At 45.4% G+C, this 20,442-nt stretch overlaps 1 protein-coding gene and 1 long non-coding RNA gene across 2 annotated transcripts; one reads left to right on the top strand and one right to left on the bottom strand.

The window, feature by feature from the left end:
* Positions 1 to 1,831: 1,831 nt before the first annotated feature.
* LOC307091372 (major histocompatibility complex class I-related gene protein-like) lies at positions 1,832 to 10,801 on the bottom strand. The gene is made up of 8 exons (XM_079758330.1): positions 10,663 to 10,801; positions 9,246 to 9,512; positions 7,366 to 7,644; positions 6,827 to 7,126; positions 3,523 to 3,618; positions 3,256 to 3,282; positions 2,521 to 2,588; positions 1,832 to 2,305 (listed from the first exon to the last, which is right to left on the bottom strand). The coding sequence occupies exons 1-8, from the start codon at positions 10,715 to 10,717 to the stop codon at positions 2,294 to 2,296; spliced, it is 1,104 nt and encodes a 367-aa protein (XP_079614456.1). The 5' UTR covers positions 10,718 to 10,801; the 3' UTR covers positions 1,832 to 2,293.
* Positions 10,802 to 14,488: 3,687 nt separating this feature from the next.
* LOC307091373 lies at positions 14,489 to 19,177 on the top strand. Its single transcript, XR_013812731.1, has 3 exons — positions 14,489 to 17,572; positions 18,558 to 18,617; positions 19,057 to 19,177. It is a non-coding gene; the product is annotated as an uncharacterized lncRNA (long non-coding RNA).
* The last annotated feature ends 1,265 nt before the right edge of the window (positions 19,178 to 20,442 follow it).

Below are 20,442 nucleotides of genomic sequence, written 5' to 3'. Positions count from 1 at the left end.
AATTGTTCTGATAGTCCTTTGACTGCATCCGTGGTAAAATTGACAAACCGTTGTTGATTATAGTATATATAATTTATCCAATCAACATTTCTGTTAATGGTGGACCTTCATAACAGAACCGATTCAAACCCTGCCGCTGTTTGATTGCGTCATGTGGCTGTTGATCCTGGCTCGGCTGGGTCTGGTCCTGGGTAGTTGGTCGTCTCCGGGCGTGTCTGCATCTGGCACTTTGTGGTTCTGGAACTTTGTGTTTCTCTTGTTGGAATATAAACTCATGTATGGCAGTTTCTTAATTCTATTTCTAATTGCTCTAATGGAAGCCCCTTATGGGGCCCTCGAAATGTAGGTGAAGGCATGGGTCGACCCGTAAGCATTCCATGTGGGGTTGGATGAGTCATTCTGTTAGCTTGCATGTGATAACTCATTAGTGCTAGTGGTAGTGCATCTACACAATTCAATTGAGTCATTCACTTTGATTTTATTTCTCACTACTTCCCTCCTTGCACATGGCCAATGCCATGCACATTAAATAAGCTTAATTTGATTAAATAAAGAATAATTAAATCTTTTCATCGGTTATGATCTTCAAATGATCATACTGCATATTACTTATTTTAGTTTACTGTAAACAAAGTTGTTGTTGTGTGTATAGTTGGAATTTAAATATTACGTTTGTTTTGTGAGGCTCGTGGTGGCGTATATAGTATTGGTTTGGTTCCTTTATTCAATGAATAAATTTATAAGGTCATCAAAAAGGAATCCAGCCTGCACGCGCACACGCATACACATTCAGAAGAAGTTTGATCTGTGTTGCTTGCCAAATATGGAAACTGGAGCTAATCTTAATTGTAAAAATCAACATGTTTAACAATACTACTTCTTTCTCATTACCCCACATATTAAAACAATAGGCCTACCTACAGGTCTAGACCAGCAATCATGTCACTCAGCACATTTATGGCACAAATCCAAAATAACCAAAGCTCTTAACATCGCCACGCTACCACCAGTTAACAGACGGGCTATGCCTGTAGTCACCACACTGAGCAGACGTCACTGCCGTAGTGAAAACAAACATATATATATATTATAAAATTATAATATACTCTACACCCCTGCTATGGGAACACAGCCGCCATTGGGCGGTTCTTTTGACGTCAGGAGACAAGATGGAGGCCGGTGTGGTGGCAGTTTGTGCAGTTGGTGTTGTGGTGCTCCTGGTCTCTGGCGGGAAGCCAGGCTGCAGCTTCCGGGGCTTTCCAAAGCCAAGACTCAGCACACCATGTGACCCAGGCAGCCAATCAGGTCGCCCAGGCAGACTGTCTCCAAACCAGTCGGATCAGTCCTGGGCCTGAATCACCCGGCTACCATCTTGGTTCTACACGCTAGCTGGGTAGGGAACTGAGTAAGGATTTATACATTCTATTATTTGATCTGCAGAAAGATTATATCTGTTTGCATGATGTTAAAGCTATTTACATTTGTATAATTGTGTTCATGTTGTATATCATAGGATATTATCAAATACTGAATAAATGAAAAGCTAAATACCTATCTAAATAACCTAAAATCATAAATGCCATTGAATGTTTTTGTGAATGTATATGTATCACATCGGTTCTCAGTTTTTTATAACTTAATATAATAATTTTGTATTAATTTCTGTATTTTTTTTTTCAATTTCATATTTTAAAATCAATTAGGGTTTATATTTGTCAATTTACTCTTAAGGATTCACCTATAACCTAACAAACTTTAATAATAAACCTCAACTCTAAACAAAATATGTAAACCTAACCTAACGATAAGTATATTAAATATATGGACAAAACAATTTTTATGTATTTTATTGACAGAATAACCCAAGTATATACTATCCAATTCCCCAAAGAACACAGAAAATACAGCAAAGAGATTTTTTGAGGAAACTATTTAATCGATTATTGCATTCAAACTTGACAGAATCTCACTGTCCCAAATCTTAATTCAGAATCTTATGAATGAATATTATTTGAAACTTAAATATTACTAAACAATATAACATAATTAAAAGGTTATAACGCGAAGCGGCAGAGTTATTCAAATCTATCACAAATAGAGAGCTGTAATTGATTTAGACTTCTTACAGATTAATGATTGTTATCAAAATAGAGTTAAGTATGAATATTTTAATTAAGCAAATTTAGACTCTGCAGTTAGCTGAAATCCCAAGCCTGATTGTAAGGATTATAAATGAAAAGCGATCCACTCCATCCTGGTTTAGGAAGCTGAACGTGACAAGCCTCTTCATGATTTAACTTTGACCCTAAACAGCAAGGAAGCACAAGTCAACATTAAACACATTATCACTGTGATGATGTACTGTTAACATGTTACTGTGATGAAGTATTGTTCAACTATTACTGTGATGAAGTAGTGCTAAAATATTACTATTACTATTGCTGTTATAAAGTAGGCTGCTAATAAATATAACTGTACATATATTACAGAATAAGTATTGCAAAGTGATAAAATACTGACTGTGGTCAGAGGATAGGCCTCAGGAGCCAGCTTCTGCTCCTCAGTGGTCTCAGAGCTCAAGTCAGAACCTGGGAAGTAGCAGAATGGGAGGAGGTGAAGTCATGACTGAGCTAGATGTATCTAGATCTGTAGAGCTGTATAGTCCAGTGAGCTAGATGTTTCTAGATCTATAGAGCTGTATAGTCCAGTGAGGTAGATGTATCTAGATCTACAGAGCTGTATAGTCCAGTGAGCTAAATGTATCTAGATCTATAGAGCTTTATAGTCCAGTGAGCTAGATGTATCTAGATCTATTGAGCTGTATAGTCCAGTGAGCTAAATGTATCTAGATGTAACTAGATATACAGAGCTGTATAGTCCAGTGACGTAGATGTATCTAGATCTACAGAGCTGTATAGTCCAGTGAGCTAGATGTATCTAGATCTACAGAGCTGTATAGTCCAGTGAGCTAAATGTATCTAGATCTATTGAGCTGTACAGTCCAGTGAGCTAGATGTTTCTAGATCTACAGAGCTGTATAGTCCAGTGAGCTAGATGTTTCTAGATCTACATAGCTGTATAGTCCAGTGAGCTAGATGTATCTAGATCTACAGAGCTGTATAGTCCAGTGAGCTAAATGTATCTAGATCTATAGAGCTGTATAGTCAAGTGAGCTAGACAAGTCACCAAGGTCTCCGTGTTGGTAGTGGTGTTAATCATAAGAGCAGAACTGCAGTAAAAACTAATTTTACTCACCAACTGGTTTGTGACGCTTTTCTGAATCTAAGGATCAAGAGAAATGATTAGTGTCGTAACCGTGGTGAATATCCTCCTGTTATTAGACTTTCATATTCTTAATGCCACAACATCTCTATGGACACGACATTGGAGGAGGTTCATCATTCAGAGGTGGAGGTTTCTACAACCTATGTAGGTGTCTAGGAAGGGGACTAGGAAGGGGACAGGAAGTAGGAGCAGGTGGAAATCAGGTGTCAGTCCTCCCGGAGAGTTTGATTCACTCACCGTTCCTCTTCTGGTACAGAAAGACAACAACAGCAACAGCAACAACAGCAACAGTAACACCAGTGAGGATGAAAGCAAGGATGTAACTCTTGTCCCCTGAAGGTAAATCAAGAAAATAAAATCAGGTGTGTAATTATAGATGTTGGACAGAGACCCTCCCCCATCCATCCCTCCATCATTGAACCACATGTCTACGGTCACGTGATGCTACACACACGACTAACACAACGTCAGTGTAACTATTCCTCTAGAATCTGTTCTGGAGCTCAGGGTCACTCAGGGACTGATCTGAGCATAGCCCTATTCATAGAACTCATTTACCCACAATCCACCGTGTTCTGCTGCAGTGAGCTACTCCTGAGAGCTGTGTGTTTACCCAGTAGCTTCAGTAGTGTCCAGGTAGACCCGGGGCCTTTAGGAATAGTCAAATCTCCTAACTTTCATGCCTCCTTTCCTTAACCTTTTGTGGAAAAACGACAAGGAGAGATGAATAGGTGCTTCCTTTCGAACAAAGAAAAAGACAGCACTGCTTAAAATGAATTCGACTCCACTTTTCCTAACCAACGTCATTGCGCGACTGCGAGTATTGCTGACCTCTAGCGTCTCTAGCGTGGAACTAAATTTTGGAAAGTTGGACTACAACAAGCGCTCTTTCGATCCATGCGTTCTTGTCGTATTGATTTCAATCAGGTTTGCACCAACAGTGAGAATCACTTAGGTCGGACTTGGCCAACTGGAATATTTTGGGCCACTTGAATCCCAATTTATTTTCTTACGGTTTGTATTGTGTGCTTGATATCCAGCAATAAATGAATTCAATTTGATTCAAATAATATGTTTTTGGAATTGGTATCCATTATTATCAATTGTATTTTCCTCTCTTCTCTTCTTCTGCTTTACCGCGTCTCTCATGCGTCTTCGCGTAGAGTCGGTAAACTTTGTCGGTGGCAAGCCGACAAAATATTAAATATTGCCGCCTTAAAGGATTATGGGATACCACTATCTCCTTTCCTTTCTTAAAGGTTGGTCAGGAGTAACATATGCTAAAGGAGGGTTTAAGGATGCATCCAGGCTCCTTTCCTAAGCATTTTTTGAATTCGAACCACCTTTCCTCCAAGTACTTCGGGATGCAAAAAAGAGAACTGGTACAGGCAGGAGCGTCGCTAGCAATTGAAAACATTCGGGGCTGTAGCCCAGAAGTTAGTCCTTTTAAAACGGATATTAGGGGGTTTCTCCCCTGAGAAAATTTGAAAATCGGGCTGATGAACACGCAATTGTAACGTAGTTTGAGAAGAAAAGGAAAGACCAATCGTCATGTCTGACTCACGTAGGGGCAGGCCTACTGAGAAGGTTAATGTTTATGTTAAGGATAGGAAAGTGCCCCACATGCACCAGCAGCCAAAATGAGACATTAGAAAAGCCTGTCGCGAAATAAACACTGTCATGCGCCTACCCGATGTCAAGTGGACCGGGTTGAATTCACTGCGGATCTCCTGAATCTGTGCAAACTAGAGCAGCACTAAACAGCGATATCAACGTGATGCGCTATGCATAGAGAATCAAATTTGCAACATTTTGCAACAAATGATTCTAAATCTGCCCATAAATGTACACGTCAGAATTGTGCGCTTTTCACTGGCTACAATATTGCATCTGTCAGTTGTCAAATTTGATGAACAAAATGTTAAAGGTCCCATGACATGCCACCAGGTGTGGGTTGATTAGCCGTTACAAGCCGTTTTGGAAATCTGTCCCTTATGACATCACAGGTGGGCGTGTCAACCTAGATGTTTGTTAGATAGATCAGTCTACCAGCCTACCCAGTGGACTGTAGCAAACGTTGCTCATCTATCCGTCACACATCTAGGTGGACACGCCCACCTGTGATCTCATAAGGGACAGCTTTCCAAAACGGCTTGTAACGGCTAATCAACCCAAAACTGGTGGCATGTCATGGGACCTCTAAACTTCAATAATTGTTCGTAGTCAACTTATATAGTCCATTTATTTAAGCTCTCAACAGCATAACCATACTGCTTCGAAACATCGGCGGGAAAACACGCAAAGTACATCCATGGAATAAGCCGTTCAAAGCCAGTCTGCATGAATCGTAGCCCCAGCTCGCCGCATACGTAGCCTAGCTGCTTTAAGCGTGGAACAAGCTGGATACGGAGCGGGTGAAAAACTCCTTAAAAGTGTGTGTGTGTGTTTGTGTGTCACTCTGTTTGAGCCTGCATGAGAGATCAATGTTGTCATTATCTGTTACGCCTTTCTGACCAATCGTAGTTCAAGGCTGACCTGGGCTGTACCACTTCGGGAGGGGGCGCTCAGTTACTCCCCTCTAGACAAAAGGGACTTGGTTGCGATGTTGACAGTTTGTGAGTGTTGGGTCTGTTGAGTGAGTGAGAGGTTGCGGTTGCACAGCTCGGGCTGCCGGACGGCGTTGGAAGGACTATTCAATAAAATATTGTTATCCCGCAGTAATCAGCCCGGCGGCCCCGGAACGTTAACGGCTCACAGGGAATTAGCAATCTCCCGATTAGCACTCTGCGTGTGTGTGTGTGTGTGTGTGTGTGTGTGTGTGTGTGTGTGTGTGCGCAGGCGTTATTCGATTGCCTGGTAAACATACGGCAATATTCATACTGGCTTAAATAATACATTTGATAGTATTTTCCATCTTTGCTGAGCAAGAGTTTTGTTCGGAAGTTCAGTGATTAAAACAAATAAAAGCCTGGTCTATTGAAGTTTTACGGTAGGCCTACCACTGTCATGCGCCTACCCGATGTCAAGTGGACCGGGTTGAATTCACTGCGGGTCTCTCTTCTTATATCCATCTTACCAAAGATATTTTATTACTGTCCTTCTCAAAACTCCCTGATCTCAATAAAAGGCTAGCAGCATGAAACAGCAACATCGACTAGATGTTCTATGCATAGAGAAGAAAGAATACCGACGTTGAGTTTGCAACATTTTGCGACAAATTATTCTAAATCTGCCCATACATGGACATGTCAGAATGTTGCGGTTTTCACTGGCTACAATGTTGCATCTGTGGCTGCTGGTAACACAACCACAGAGAAGTAAACTCTACGGGGCTATTTTCATCATTATTATGTTTTTTTATTTTCGTTTTGACGGCACAGCGATCCGGGGCTATTTCACAAAAGATCCGGGGCTATAGCCTCGAATGCCCCGGTCTACCGGCGTGCCTGGGTAGAGGCCCCTGGCAGTGGTTGTGATGAGGTCAGGTGGAGGTGGTGAGACATGTGTTCCCCACCTCCATCCCCTCCAACACCAGTCTTACCCCCGTTGGTCCTGATGAGGCCGGGGTCCAGGGGGGTGGAGATGTCCTCGATGCCTTTCAGCTGGACCACACACTCGTACCTGCCCCAGTCCTTCTGTGGGACGGCCGTGAGGTTGAGGTCCACGCTGACCTGGAAGGTCCCGTCGTGGTTGGGGAGGACCTCCCCGGGGTCCACCTGCTCCTGGAGCTCCTGGCCGTCTCTCCTCCAGAACACCACCACCCTGTCAGGGAAGAAGCCTGTAGCATGGCACACCACTGGGGAGGAGGGGCTCCTCTGGAGCAGAGACACCTGCGGATGCTCTGGAGAGAGGAGGGGGGGGGGGGGGAGAGAGAGAGAGAGAGAGAGAGAGAGAGAGAGAGAGAGAGAATTTTATAATGTCAAACATGTTCTTGTCATTTAAGTCTCGTTGATTTATTTTTGGACTTTATTTAATTATTTTGGTTAGAGGGAGAGAGACAGGAATGGAGGGGGGGGGGGGGGGAGAACAGGGACTCAGAGACATGAGTCTGTCAACGCCCACCAGGTCATGTGACTCTACCTGTTCTCTGCAGAGTGCTCTTCCCGTATGCCAGGTGTTTCTTCAGCCAATCAACACACTCCTTGGTGTAGTAGAACTTCTTCTGTTCCATTAAATCTCTATTGTGTTCCCATTTCAGTTTGGTGGTGAAAGCCTGATGTACTGGAGCGACCCAGGTCAGGGTCTTCAGGTCCAACGATATGAAGTCCTCTCCATCATAACCATACTGGTCATAACCATCAGTAGTATCATCCTCATCATCCCACTCACAACCAAGCATGTTCTGATATACATGGGCACCTGAGAGAGAGAGAGAGAGAGAGAGAGAGAGAGAGGAATACATGAATAAATATATATATATCATGTCAGACAAACTAATGCTCGCCTTTGAGCATGAAATCATTAACTGTTGGGGTGAAGCTCTGCAGAAACTCTAAAGGACATGAGACAACAAAGACTACAAATAGGAGCCTCTTCAGAACACATGTCTTTATGTTATGGAGTCACAACACACCTGGATAATGTAGAATGGTTAACAAAATAATAATTAGTTTAAAATGATACTGAACTAATTAATGAGTCTCAAACTACACCCCCCTACACCACCCTACAGCCCCTACACCCCCTACACCACCCTACACCCCCGTACACCACCCTACACCGTCCTACACCACCCTACACCACCCTACACCGTCCTACACCCCCTACACCACCCTACAGCCCCTACACCACCCTACACCGTCCTACACCGCCCTACACCACCCTACACCACCCTACACCGTCCTACACCGCCCTACACCACCCTACACCACCCTACACCACCCTACACCCCCTACACCCCCTACACCCCCTACACCGCCCTACACCCCCTACACCCCCTACACCACCCTACACCCCCTACACCCCCTACACCACCCTACACCCCCTACACCCCCTACACCACCCTACACCCCCTACACCACCCTACACCCCCCTACACCACCCTACTCCCCCCTACACCACCCTACACCCCCTACACCACCCTACACCCCCCTACACCCCCTACACCCCCCTACACCCCCTACACCACCCTACTCCCCCTAAACCCCCTACACCGCCCTACACCGCCCTACACCACCCTACACCACCCTACACCCCCTACACCACCCTACACCCCCCTACACCACCCTACTCCCCCCTACACCACCCTACACCCCCTACACCCCCTACACCCCCTACACCCCCCTACACCCCCTACACCACCCTACTCCCCCTAAACCCCCTACACCACCCTACACCCCCCTACACCCCCTACACCCCCTACACCCCCTACACCCCCTACACCACCCTACACCCCCTACACCGCCCTACACCCCCCTACACCACCCTACACCCCCTACACCACCCTACACCACCCTACACCACCCTACTCCCCCTACACCCCCTACACCACCCTACACCCCCCTACACCCCCCTACACCCCCTACACCCCCTACACCACCCTACACCACCCTACTCCCCCTAAACCCCCTACACCCCCCTACACCACCCTACTCCCCCTAAACCCCCTACACCCCCCTACACCACCCTACTCCCCCTAAACCCCCTACACCCCCCTACACCACCCTACTCCCCCTACACCCCCTACACCACCCTACACCACCCTACACCACCCTACACCCCCTACACCCCCTACACCCCCTACACCACCCTACTCCCCCTACACCCCCTACACCACCCTACACCACCCTACACCACCCTACACCCCCTACACCCCCCTACTCCCCCTACACCCCCTACACCACCCTACACCACCCTACACCCCCTACACCACCCTACACCACCCTACAGCCCCTACTTCATTCTGGGGTCAAATGATGGCTATCTCCATGTTAGAGGTCAGACATTAGATATAAACGTACCTCCTGTCTGGTTAAAGCGCTGCTTCAGAGTCCCCATGTTGCCTTTGAAGACCTGCTGGGCACCCTTTCTGTTTTCAGTTTCCCTCTCCAGGTGGTTGGAGTCTTCTCTGTTGGCCTGGTCCACCCAGTCCTGTTTGGGTACGATTCTCTGGGTGTTGCTGTCATAGTACTCAACCTGAACTTCATCCACCATCACAACCATCACAAACTCTGGGAAGGTTGGGAGTCCAGACGATGCCATGGAGAAAAACTGCAGAGAGTGAATCACTGTAGACAGACAGACAGACAGGTTAAAGTACATCACGGAGACAGAGAGACAAACAGACAGGTTAATGCATCACTGTAGACAGACAGGACAGGTTAATACAGTACATCAAGACAGACAGACAGACAGAGAGACAGACATCTTAATACAGTACATCACGGTAGACAGACAGACAGAGAGACGGACAGACAGGTTAATACAGTACATCACGGTAGACAGACAGACAGCTTAATACAGTATATCAATGTAGACAGACAGACAGAGAGACAGACATCTTAATACAGTACATCACGGTAGACAGACAGACATCTTAATACAGTACATCACAGTGGAAAGACAGACAGAGAGACAGACCGGTTAATACAGTACATCACGGTAGACAGACAGACAGGTTAATACAGTATATCACGGGAGACAGACAGACAAACAGGTTAATACAGCACATCACGGGAGACAGACTGTTAGAGAGACAGACAGGTTTATACTATCCATTATATAATATTAAACGATTATTTAAATAACTATTCCAATGTTTTTATAATTATTAGTATATTGGTGAATTTCTGTATTCGATGACGGCATTATAACTATCTTCAGATTGCTATCATTGGAATGATAATAATTAATATAACAAAATAATTATTATATTTCATAATATATTGATAGCAACGATAATAATTAAATTGTTGCGTGTCTGCGTGTGTGCGTGTGTGTGTAGGTGTGTGTGTGTGTGTGTGTGTGTCTGCGCGCGCGGGATGATTCTCCATGAACGTTGACGAGTTACTAATAAGATTGTTAAGAGTGTTAATATAATACATAGGATTAAAAGTAGACTTAAAGTACGCATCGGATTCCCTCCTAACTGAAGTTTAATGTTTGGATCTGATAATAGATTGTACATTTAGGAACGACGTCATAAATCCAGTGCGCTGGTTTCGTTTTCACAGTTGAACCCAAAATAAATGTTCTTACATTAGTTTAAACATTCACAGTAAAAATGTAATCATGGTGTGGATTAATTGAACTCATTAGAGAGGATAATCAAATGCTTTTCAACCAAATTAGAGAATCTAAGCGTAGTCTCTTCAGGGACCAGAAACGAACCTTTAGGAAAACATCGTTTTGAAAATTAAAAACTGTAATCAGTCTTACCTGAGGACACATCGTGACCAAAGACCAACAGCAGAAGCCCTATTAGAGCCTTCATATCGATGTAATCAGAAGAATAGCTCGATGAGATTTTCCACAGAGACGTGACTCCAACTCCATTATCACACGGACTGACCAGGAAACCTGCGAACAAGAGACGCTGCGAGAGGGAGAGGCCGGTCTGGACCAATAGGAATTCAATACGGCTTTGACTTCATTAGTTACCAGGAGAACCTCAAGTGAAACTAACTTAAAGAGCTGTTGGTCTTTGGTCACGATGTGTTGTTGTGTCACTGCTTGTCTGTCGTACTTCGTTCTCTTGTCATATTTTTTATTATTATTCCGATGTTCGATTCATCATCAACACTAGGCCTATCTTAGCCTGGCACATGGAGTCATTCCCGTTATCTGGGCTGGCAGCAGACCAGTTCAAAGAAGGGATAGACTTGGAAGCATTGTTTTTTTGGAATAACGATGCAACAGACGATGCATACAGTGATGATATGATACACTGATCGTTTAAAACAGACTTTGGGGAATCTGACCACATCTTTTCTTTCTGTCTCCAGAGAGAGAGACCCGAGTCTCCCAGCATTAAAGTGTCAAGTTGGTCAAGTCTAGAACAGTCTCACCGCAGGGAGTCAGAGTCCAGTCTCACCGCAGGGAGTCAGAGTCCAGTCTCACCGCAGGGAGTCTGAGTCCAGTCTCACAGCAGGGAGGCTGAGTCCAGTCTCACAGCAGGGAGTCTGAGTCCAGTCTCACAGCAGGGAGTCTGAGTCCAGTCTCACCGCAGGGAGTCTGAGTCCAGTCTCACAGCAGGGAGTCTGAGTCCAGTCTCACAGGTCAAGTGAAGCCTCAAGTCTCCAGCTCTGTTATTTACACATATTATTTCATATTCAAATTGACTTTTTGTTAATTTAGCAATTAGAATGTTATTTTTTCCGTAGAATGTGAACAATTTGAATTTGTTTCAAATTTGACAGTCCATGTGTCTCTTTAATAACCTGCTCAGGGTGGTTTGCGGAATTCTGAACTGTTGACAAGTGATTGGTGAGGATGCATCGATTTTGTTGGCAGCTATGCGATTAACACATTTATTACCCAGCATACATTTGGAGGCGATACGCCTGGGTCTGTATGTTTAAACGTTAACTGTTAGTGTGCAAATAAAACAACTATTCATTCAACAAAAAGTTTGAAAATTCTAGATTTATTTAATTGTTTGGTGGTCTTCTGAAAGAGAAAGTGACTCTCTCCTTCGCGTGGGTTCAGACGAGGCGACGCGGGCGGGATTTCAGTTTACTGCGCATTAATCAATTACTGCTGAAGTCTCATGTGACAAGATATATACACACTTTGGGTCCTCTTTTACCATTAAACAACGTAGATGTGGTGGTGGTGTGTGTGTGTGTGTGTGTGTGTGTGTGTTTGTGTGTGTGTGTGTGTGTGTGTGTGTGTGTGTGTGTGTGTGTGTGTGTGTGTGTGCATGAGTGAGACCTGCGGATTCTTTTTTCCATAGGAAATTTCCAGTCCTAACGATATGACCCAGAAGTACTTGGAGGAAAGGTGGTTTGGATTCTAAACATGCTTAGGAAAGGAGCCTCGATGCTTCCTTTAAGCCTCCTTTTGCCTAGGATACTCCTGAGCAACCTTTACGAAAGGAAAGGAGATAGTGGTATCCCAACCAATATTTAAAGCAACATGCCACCGACGAAGTTCACCGACTCTACGCGAAGACGCATGAGAGACGCGGTAAAGCAGAAGAGAAGAGAAGAAAATACAATTGATAATAATGGATACCAATTCCAGAAACATTATTTGAATCAAAATTAATTCATTTTTTGCTGGTTATTAAGTACACAATATATAAACCGTAAGAAAATAAAATGCCGACCTCAGTTTTAAGAAAGACTACTGGGGGCTGTCAATTTCGACACCAACATAAATTTAGCCTCTTTTTCTCTCATGTGAATTGGGATGCAAGTGGCCCAAAATAATCCCGTTGGTCAAATCCGACCTAAGTGATTCTCACTGTGGCGACAACCTGATTGAAATCAATACGATAAGAATGCATGGTTCGAAGGAGCGCTTGTTGTAGTCCAACTTCGGTAAACTGTAGTTCCACGCTGGAGACGCTAGAGGTCAGCGATACTCGCCGTCGCGCAATGACGTCGTTTGGGAAAAGTGGAGTCGAATTCATTTTAAACAGCGCTGTCTTTCCCTATGTTCGTAAGGAAGCACCTATTAATCTTTCCTTGACCCGATGACGTTTTCCACAAAGGTTAAGTAAAGGAGGCATGAAGGTTGGGATATTTGACTATTGGTAGTGGACCTCCTGCTCTATGATCAGCTTGTGATTCACACACAAACCTTTATATTCTCTATAATTGACATACTATGATGACATCCGGGTATACGGACATTGCTGGAAGTTTGTACACCAGTTTCAAACTTTACAGGGCAGACCAGTCCGCCCATCTCATATATGATTCGTTAGTTTAACTTTGTGACACCAGCGCATTTCTGAAAGGACGAAATGTTTTCAACCAGAAGCTGGGAGCGGCCGCACAGAAGGAAAGCAGACGCTGGAACAAGACGCTGGAACAAGACGCTTCTTGGACACAGACCATTACAGGTCAAACTCATTGGACGCTACTTAGTGTGTTGGCAGTTTAGGAGTTATGTCGCTGGTGATGGCGTTGTCTCTTCACCCTGCTCCACATAGGGAACACAAAACAACACAATGATGATCTCACTTTAGTACACAACACAACACAACGACGATCTCACTTCAGTACACAACGACACAACACAACGATGATCTCACTTTAGTACACAACACAATGATGATCTCACTTTAGTACACAACACAACACAAGGATGATCTCACTTTAGTACACAACACACCACAAAACAAGAACCTGACTTTTAGTACACAACACAATAATCTCACCTTTAGTACACAATAAAACACAACGATCTGACTTCAATGACAAACCAAATCTAAAGCTAGAGCCAGGGTCAAAGGTTTGTTGTTTACCTTTACCGTACAGTTCATTACACCACAACGCAACACAACATTGTAAAATAATCTTGATAAACGATGACCAAATGCATGTTTTTTATTGTTGTTAAATCAAACACCCTATGCAACAGTGGTGTAGTGGGCATTTTTTTAGTGTGGGGGGGGGAGACTGTGTATGACGTCATCAAAAAGGAATTCTGCGTGCACTCGCACACACACGCACACATTCAGAAGAAGTTTTGTTGCTTGCCAAATATGGAAACCGGAGTTAATGTCAATTGTAAAAATCAACATGTTTAATAATAATGCTTCTTTCTCATTACCCCACGTATTAAAACAATCGGCCTACCTACAGGTCTGGACAGACGCTCATGTCACTCAACACATTGACGGAGCAAATCCAAAGTAACCAAAGCTCCTAACATCACCACGCTACCACCACTTTACAGAGAGGCTAGGCCTGCAGTCACCACACACTGAGCAGACGGCGCTGCCATAGTGAAAACATATATATTTTATGTATACATTTTTCCTTTTTGTAACATGCTGAAAAAAGTGTGTGGACTGTGCCCCCCCCCCCCCCCCCCCCCCCGCGTCTCCCGCCCACTACAGCCCTGGTAATGACTGATCATTCTCAATTATTAGATACATTTTTAATGAACTGCATCAAAAGTTCGCTCCAGCCACGTGCACCGTGATTCAATACCAGTGTCTATATTTTCTTATTTCTACAGGACGTCCTCTCTTAAATATCTACGGTGGCCTACGTGGACACACTGGAGGGAGACAGTGAAGGACACATCCGCTTCAAGACCCCCGAGGAAGCCCAGGCCGTCATCGACGACCGCTCGGCCGTCGCCAAGGAACACGGCTGGACGCTGGATCTGCTCTACGGTGAGAACCGGTTCCTCAGAGATATATCGGTTCCTTCAAAGACTCATCACTCGCATGTTTATGTTTTGGCGTTAATGTTTTTTGTAATTTCTGTATTTCGGGGCTAAACGCCAATTGGCTGCCTATTGGACCCCCCATCCCACTCAGAACCCCCTTGGCTGCATCACTGGTAAGTATCAGCAGCTGAGTGGGCAAGGGGGACTCAGAGTTTGGGACTGAGTGGAGAGTCCCCGGGTCAGCAGGTGAATGAAAGTAACCCGATGGGCAGAAGATGCTTGGCGACTTCGAGGAGAGAACCTTTTGTATTCTTTATGTACACGGCGGAATTGAAAGACTGGACTCAAGGTGCGGGCCGGTCACCTGGATACGAGGTGCCGGTGCGGTGGGACACGGAGCTGCTCGACTACGGTGGCCGTGGACCTGTGGTGAGTACTGCCCTGTTCTTTTGGAAAAAAGTTGCCGAGTCAGGATCGCTTGTTACTCACTTTATTTGGTAAAGGTTCGGTATGATATCTATGAAGCAAAAGGAGGGGAATTGTATAGGAACGCGTGGAGATACGCATGGGCGTCAGTTTGGTTTGAAATGTGCTGGGGACAGAGACGCATTCGGAATTGCCTTTTCAGAAGTGTTGGGTACAATGAGGATGCACTCTTTTTTCTCTCTTTAGTGCCGGTAATGAAAGGTTCTGAAAGATGGCATACCCATGTAGCTATTTACTAAGGAATAAAATGCATACAAAATCTGTCGGGCACGTTTTATGAAGAAAACGTTTCCAAAAAGCATCGGGCATATGACCCACTATGTTCTGCTCCATGTATCCAATGTTGACAACGTGACATGACATGGCTAAGCTACCAACATAAACAAGAGGAGCTAGGAAAGGAAATCAACTGCGTGTTTAAGTTCAGAAGGGCCAAACGTGCGGCTACACACAGCACTACAAAAGTCGTCACGATTGGAAAAGAAAAAAATATTTGTTGCACAGCTGAACGCTGTATCACATCATGAGCTGGCTGTTCTCGATTCACAACACGCATTCCATCAAAACTATTCTACCTCCGGCATTCTGACCAAAACTCGTGCACTCGCCCCCACAATTATTCCAGAATTCAAGCAAAGCAAGAATGACCAAAAGTCACTTTGTGTCAGCAAGAGATTGACTCCACCGACTATCAATTGCAAGTTAAAACAGCTGACCACTTGAGTGCAAAAAACACAAAAGACCTCGCCACAGCACCAGCAAATCGTAAGCAATAAATATCGCGCCTTACGTTTATTTATGTCGATTCTACGAAAATGGAAGAGAACGATTTTTAATCTATTGCACGCTTGTTAGTGCACACACAGTCCAATTAAGCATGTTTGACGGTTCTTGTGAGGTGTGTCTGTGTGTGTGTCTGTGTGTGTGTGGTGACATACATGTGGAATTCAAAAATGCATGATAGCAGTTAGTCATGTAATGGGTTAATCCGTTTTTGTTCTGTTTTTGTAAATGTGCCACAGAAAGTGAAAATCTATTATTATTTCAAACTCTGCTTTGTATATGAGTTACAGGTTTGATACTGCTCAGTACTTGGATGAAACAAAAAAAATCTTCTAATCTTTTTTAAGGACTGCTTAAGTGCCCAAGTAATTCACTACACGACATGACGCCTTGCTTTTCTTAATTTAACCTTTAAAACTGTTGGCAGAAGAGGCATGCACTTGCAACTATGAAAAGTATTTTATATAAATGTTCGATAAAATGTGCATGAATTTCAACTTGAACCCGTATTTCGTGTGTGTATGAGAGTGCGTGAGTGTGTGCGTGCGTGCGTGCGTGCGTGCGTGTGTGTGTGTGACTATGCCAGAATGTTATGTCGTCCGTCCTCTGCCAATGAATATACAATCATCAAAAATAAAATCGAATACCTAAAAAACGTAACGGTTCATCATATTTGCATTGTGATTGAGTGCCTGTTGAATTGAGTGCATTGAGATTCAAGGTCCACACTGGAGATGGTCCAAGAAGCATCTCCCGAATCCAGGTAAATATTCAGTCTAAATGAATGTGTGCAGGAGGTGAAGAAGCCACGCCCACAGGGTCTGATTGATCAGGAACATGCCACATTATATTGTGTTACTCCGTGTAGAAGCAGAAGCTGTCAGAACTGGTGTTCGCACTACGAATGGGTGGTCCTATGAGGCTTTGATATGTGTATTAGCCCGTGATCTGGTGATGAGCTGTTGACTTAGAACAGGTTTCCCACCAGAGTAATTTGGCACCGACTGGAATTCTCAGACGGGAAAGGGTTTCGCCGGCCAATTCCACATAGCAAGGTGTTTCCTCCGCAAGGCCCTAATAGACTTAATTAAGTATACAAGAAGATAAGAGTTAACCCAAGAAATGACCACACAATTACACTACTCCCTCGATAGTGAAAGAAATTCTTTATTATTATTATTAGGTGCATTGTGTGTTTTCCGCTGTTTCTCTACTGAAGCTAAAAAACAACACGGGTATTAACACGCAGGGGAGTGCAAACAGATGCTGCAGATTGTTCAGTTCCTCCCGGGTCGGTTCCTGCGGCTCCGTGACCCTGTGGGTCTGACATTTTGTGGCCACGAGGGAAAAAACAAATCTGTGAAGGATTCAGAGTTCGCATCACGCTCCGTCCGAACTGGAGTTCCTGTCAGAAGAGGGTCTAACAACACTCACTCCTCCACCCCCCCTCCACCTCCCTCCACAACACCGGGACCACCATTCCACCCTTATCAGGGAGGAAGTGGCCCAGAGAAGGAAAAAATAGATGTGACTGTCGCCCGCCCCTTCTCTCTCGCTCTCTTGTTCCTACTGGCTGTTGGTCTGGGGCGGCGGTGACCCGGGAGGACAGAACGCGACCGCAGGACCCCAGGACCACCAGCCCACGGCTACAGGAGAGAGAGAACCATGAAGACCACCACCAACGTCCCCCTGCTCCTCCTCATCGCGTCCTGCAGCATCTTCATCCCAGGTATGTGGAGCCGCTCGGAAGTAAGCCGATCTTCGGGTGGAGTTTGGGGTGGTGGAAGTTGGAGGAGATTGTGAAGGTGGTGGTGGTGGAGGTGGTGGGAGAGAACTGTCCTAGCAGAACCACTTAGAAGATGGACTGAGTCCCTCTCTGGACCCTGGGGAGACTGTGTGTGTGAAGGGGTCAGCCTGTGATAAACCGTGGTTGGGGTTGTGGTGGGGGTGGTGGTGGACTGTGTGTGTGAAGGGGTCAGCCTGTGATAAACCGTGGTTGGGGTTGTGGTGGGGGTGGTGGTGGACTGTGTGTGTGAAGGGGTCAGCCTGTGATAAACCGTGGTTGGGGTTGTGGTGGGGGTGGTGGTGGACTGTGTGTGTGAAGGGGTCAGCCTGTGATAAACCGTGGTTTGGAGCACGGAGATGACAGGATTGATCAGGACTCAGTTTAATGTCTACTGTTTGGTCCAGTGTACTCTCAGTGAGTCCTGAAGCAGAATAGATGACAGAAGAATACAGGAAACCTAACCGCCCCCACAGCTGCACCCCCCCAAACATAAAGGCTCAAGGATAACAATAGTGTATCAGAGGACTAGGAAGCCGCTCCACACACGCACGCCGTCTCAAAGTGCACAGGGATGGAAATACCCCCCCCTACATTTCTCTTGTCATTAAGATTGAATCTCTGCTTCAGGTTTTATTTACTCTGTGGTTCCTTTCTAAAGAATCTGTTATTATATTGAATACTTTAGCAAACATTGATTCCATTTTTAATTTTCTTAAAGAATATTTGTGTTGTTAAACTCATGTCACTCTACTTACGAATGAATTACACGTATGATTGCTGTACAAATCATATATAGAAAAGCATGAATGAATGAATTGTTATCCAGTGAAAGGAGTGGTCTAGCAGGGGTGTCAAACACTTTTGCAAGTAGCGCGCAAACCGTACCGGACACCAGCTAATGAAATGTTCTGCTTCTTCCCTCTCCCAGTATCAACCAATGATCCCGGGCCTAACAACGATTTGACCTCAGCAGCGACTGAAGCCGAAGGTCAGACCTGGCACCCCCTTGGTTTGATGTGCTGGAAGGCTTGGCTTTGCCAACCATTTTGTGGTGCAGGCCTCAGCGTTTAATAGCGACGATGAATTGACTGATCCAAAGAGCTTTTTCTGTTGTTGAGGTTTAGTTTAGACCTCTCCAAGAACTATCTTTAACTTTTGTATTCAAGTGGTTCATTAAATCCTTTCAAGGCACCATTATCATATTGTCATTATATTGATGAGGTGTATTATTATTAATAATAATAGTTATAGTAATGCTGTAATGTTGATATCATATGATTATATTAGAAGAAGTTGTAGAAGTAATGAGTGTTGTTTATGAATCCTGGTAAAAACTGAGATTCAACTTAGAAACAAAGTAACCATGGCGACGTCAGAAAGGAGGAGACTCATGCTGCTCTCTCTCTCTGCTTTGATCGCCCTGACAGTGATGAACGCCACGGCCCCCTCGCCCACAGGGAGGGCGACCCCCTCCGTCGGGACCGCCAAGCCCAGCACGGTCCGAGGTGGGCTCCGTCTCTAGAACTGGCCCCTCCCACCAACACACGCTGTTAGGCCCCTCCCACCAACACACGCTGTTAGGCCCCTCCCACCAACACACGCTGTTAGGCCCCTCCCACCAACACTCTGTTAGGCCCCTCCCACCAACACACTCTATTAGGCCCCTCCCACCAACACACGCTGTAAGGCCCCTCCCACCAACACACTCTGTTAGGCCCCTCCCACCAACACGCTGTTAGGCCCCTCCCACCAACACACGCTGTTAGGCCCCTCCCACCAACACACATGCTGTTAGGCCCCTCCCACCAACACACATGCTGTTAGGCCCCTCCCACCAACACACGTTGTTAGGCCCTTCCCACCAACACACGCTGTTAGGCCCCTCCCACAATAGACGCTGTTAGGCCCCTCCCACCAACACACGTTGTTAGGCCCCTCCCAGTCTGATGCGTCCGTGGTGAGAGCCGTGGACGCAGAGGGTGAGGGGTGGGCCAACATGGCCGCGCGGGCCAGGGCCGCCTTGGTGTCCTGGAAGGCCTTGACACGTTCCGCCGTCCAGTCGACCGGTTGCTTCAGAGCCTTGCCCTTCTGGGCCTCGTACAGCAGTCGCAGGATGTGAGCTATGAGGTGGAGGAAGCGATAGTAGAAAGTCACCATCCCGATGAACCCCTTGAGCTCGCTGACTGTGCAGAGGCGTGGGAAGGCTGCAACAGCTTCCACCTTCGAGGGGAGGGGGATCACACCCTCCCCTCCGCTAGCCAGTTCCCTCCCTCTCGATCACTCACAGTACGAGGGGAACACAAACCCATAATGTAGTCACCACAATTAGGTTGTTTATTTTATTTGAACAACAAACTGATCTTCGTTTAGAGTCGATAGTTGTTCCTTTCTCCATCTAATCCTACATGGATTTGGTGGAGAACTGACCCCGTTTCTAATGCTTCTGGAAAACAAGGTTAATAAATTCGACATTTCTGGAAGGAATCCGTCATTCCTCGGTTCATGTCTTTCGGCACTAGAGGGAGCCACCGGCCCGTCCCTTGGTGCGATACTAGAAGGCCTTTCATTAGATTTAGCGACGTATCAGAACAGAATAGCTCCTTTCCATATGTGTGTGCCGGTGCATGCATGTTTGCATCTACCTTGGTCTGTGCGTGCGTGCGTGCATGCATGTGTGAGTGAGTGCGCATGCATGTGTGCGTGCATGCATTTGTGTGTGTCTGTGAATGTGATTGCATGCGACCGCCAAGGCTGCAAAGTCCACAGAACAGAGTTGTTTGACTGAATTCGATCTGCTGACCCGCACCACCTTT

This window comes from Pollachius pollachius (genome assembly GCF_949987615.1).
Source record: "Pollachius pollachius genome assembly, chromosome: 20".
NCBI lineage: Eukaryota > Metazoa > Chordata > Actinopteri > Gadiformes > Gadidae > Pollachius > Pollachius pollachius.
The sequence above is the reverse complement of the archived record's forward strand: the minus strand, read 5'-3'. Positions and strand labels throughout refer to the sequence as shown.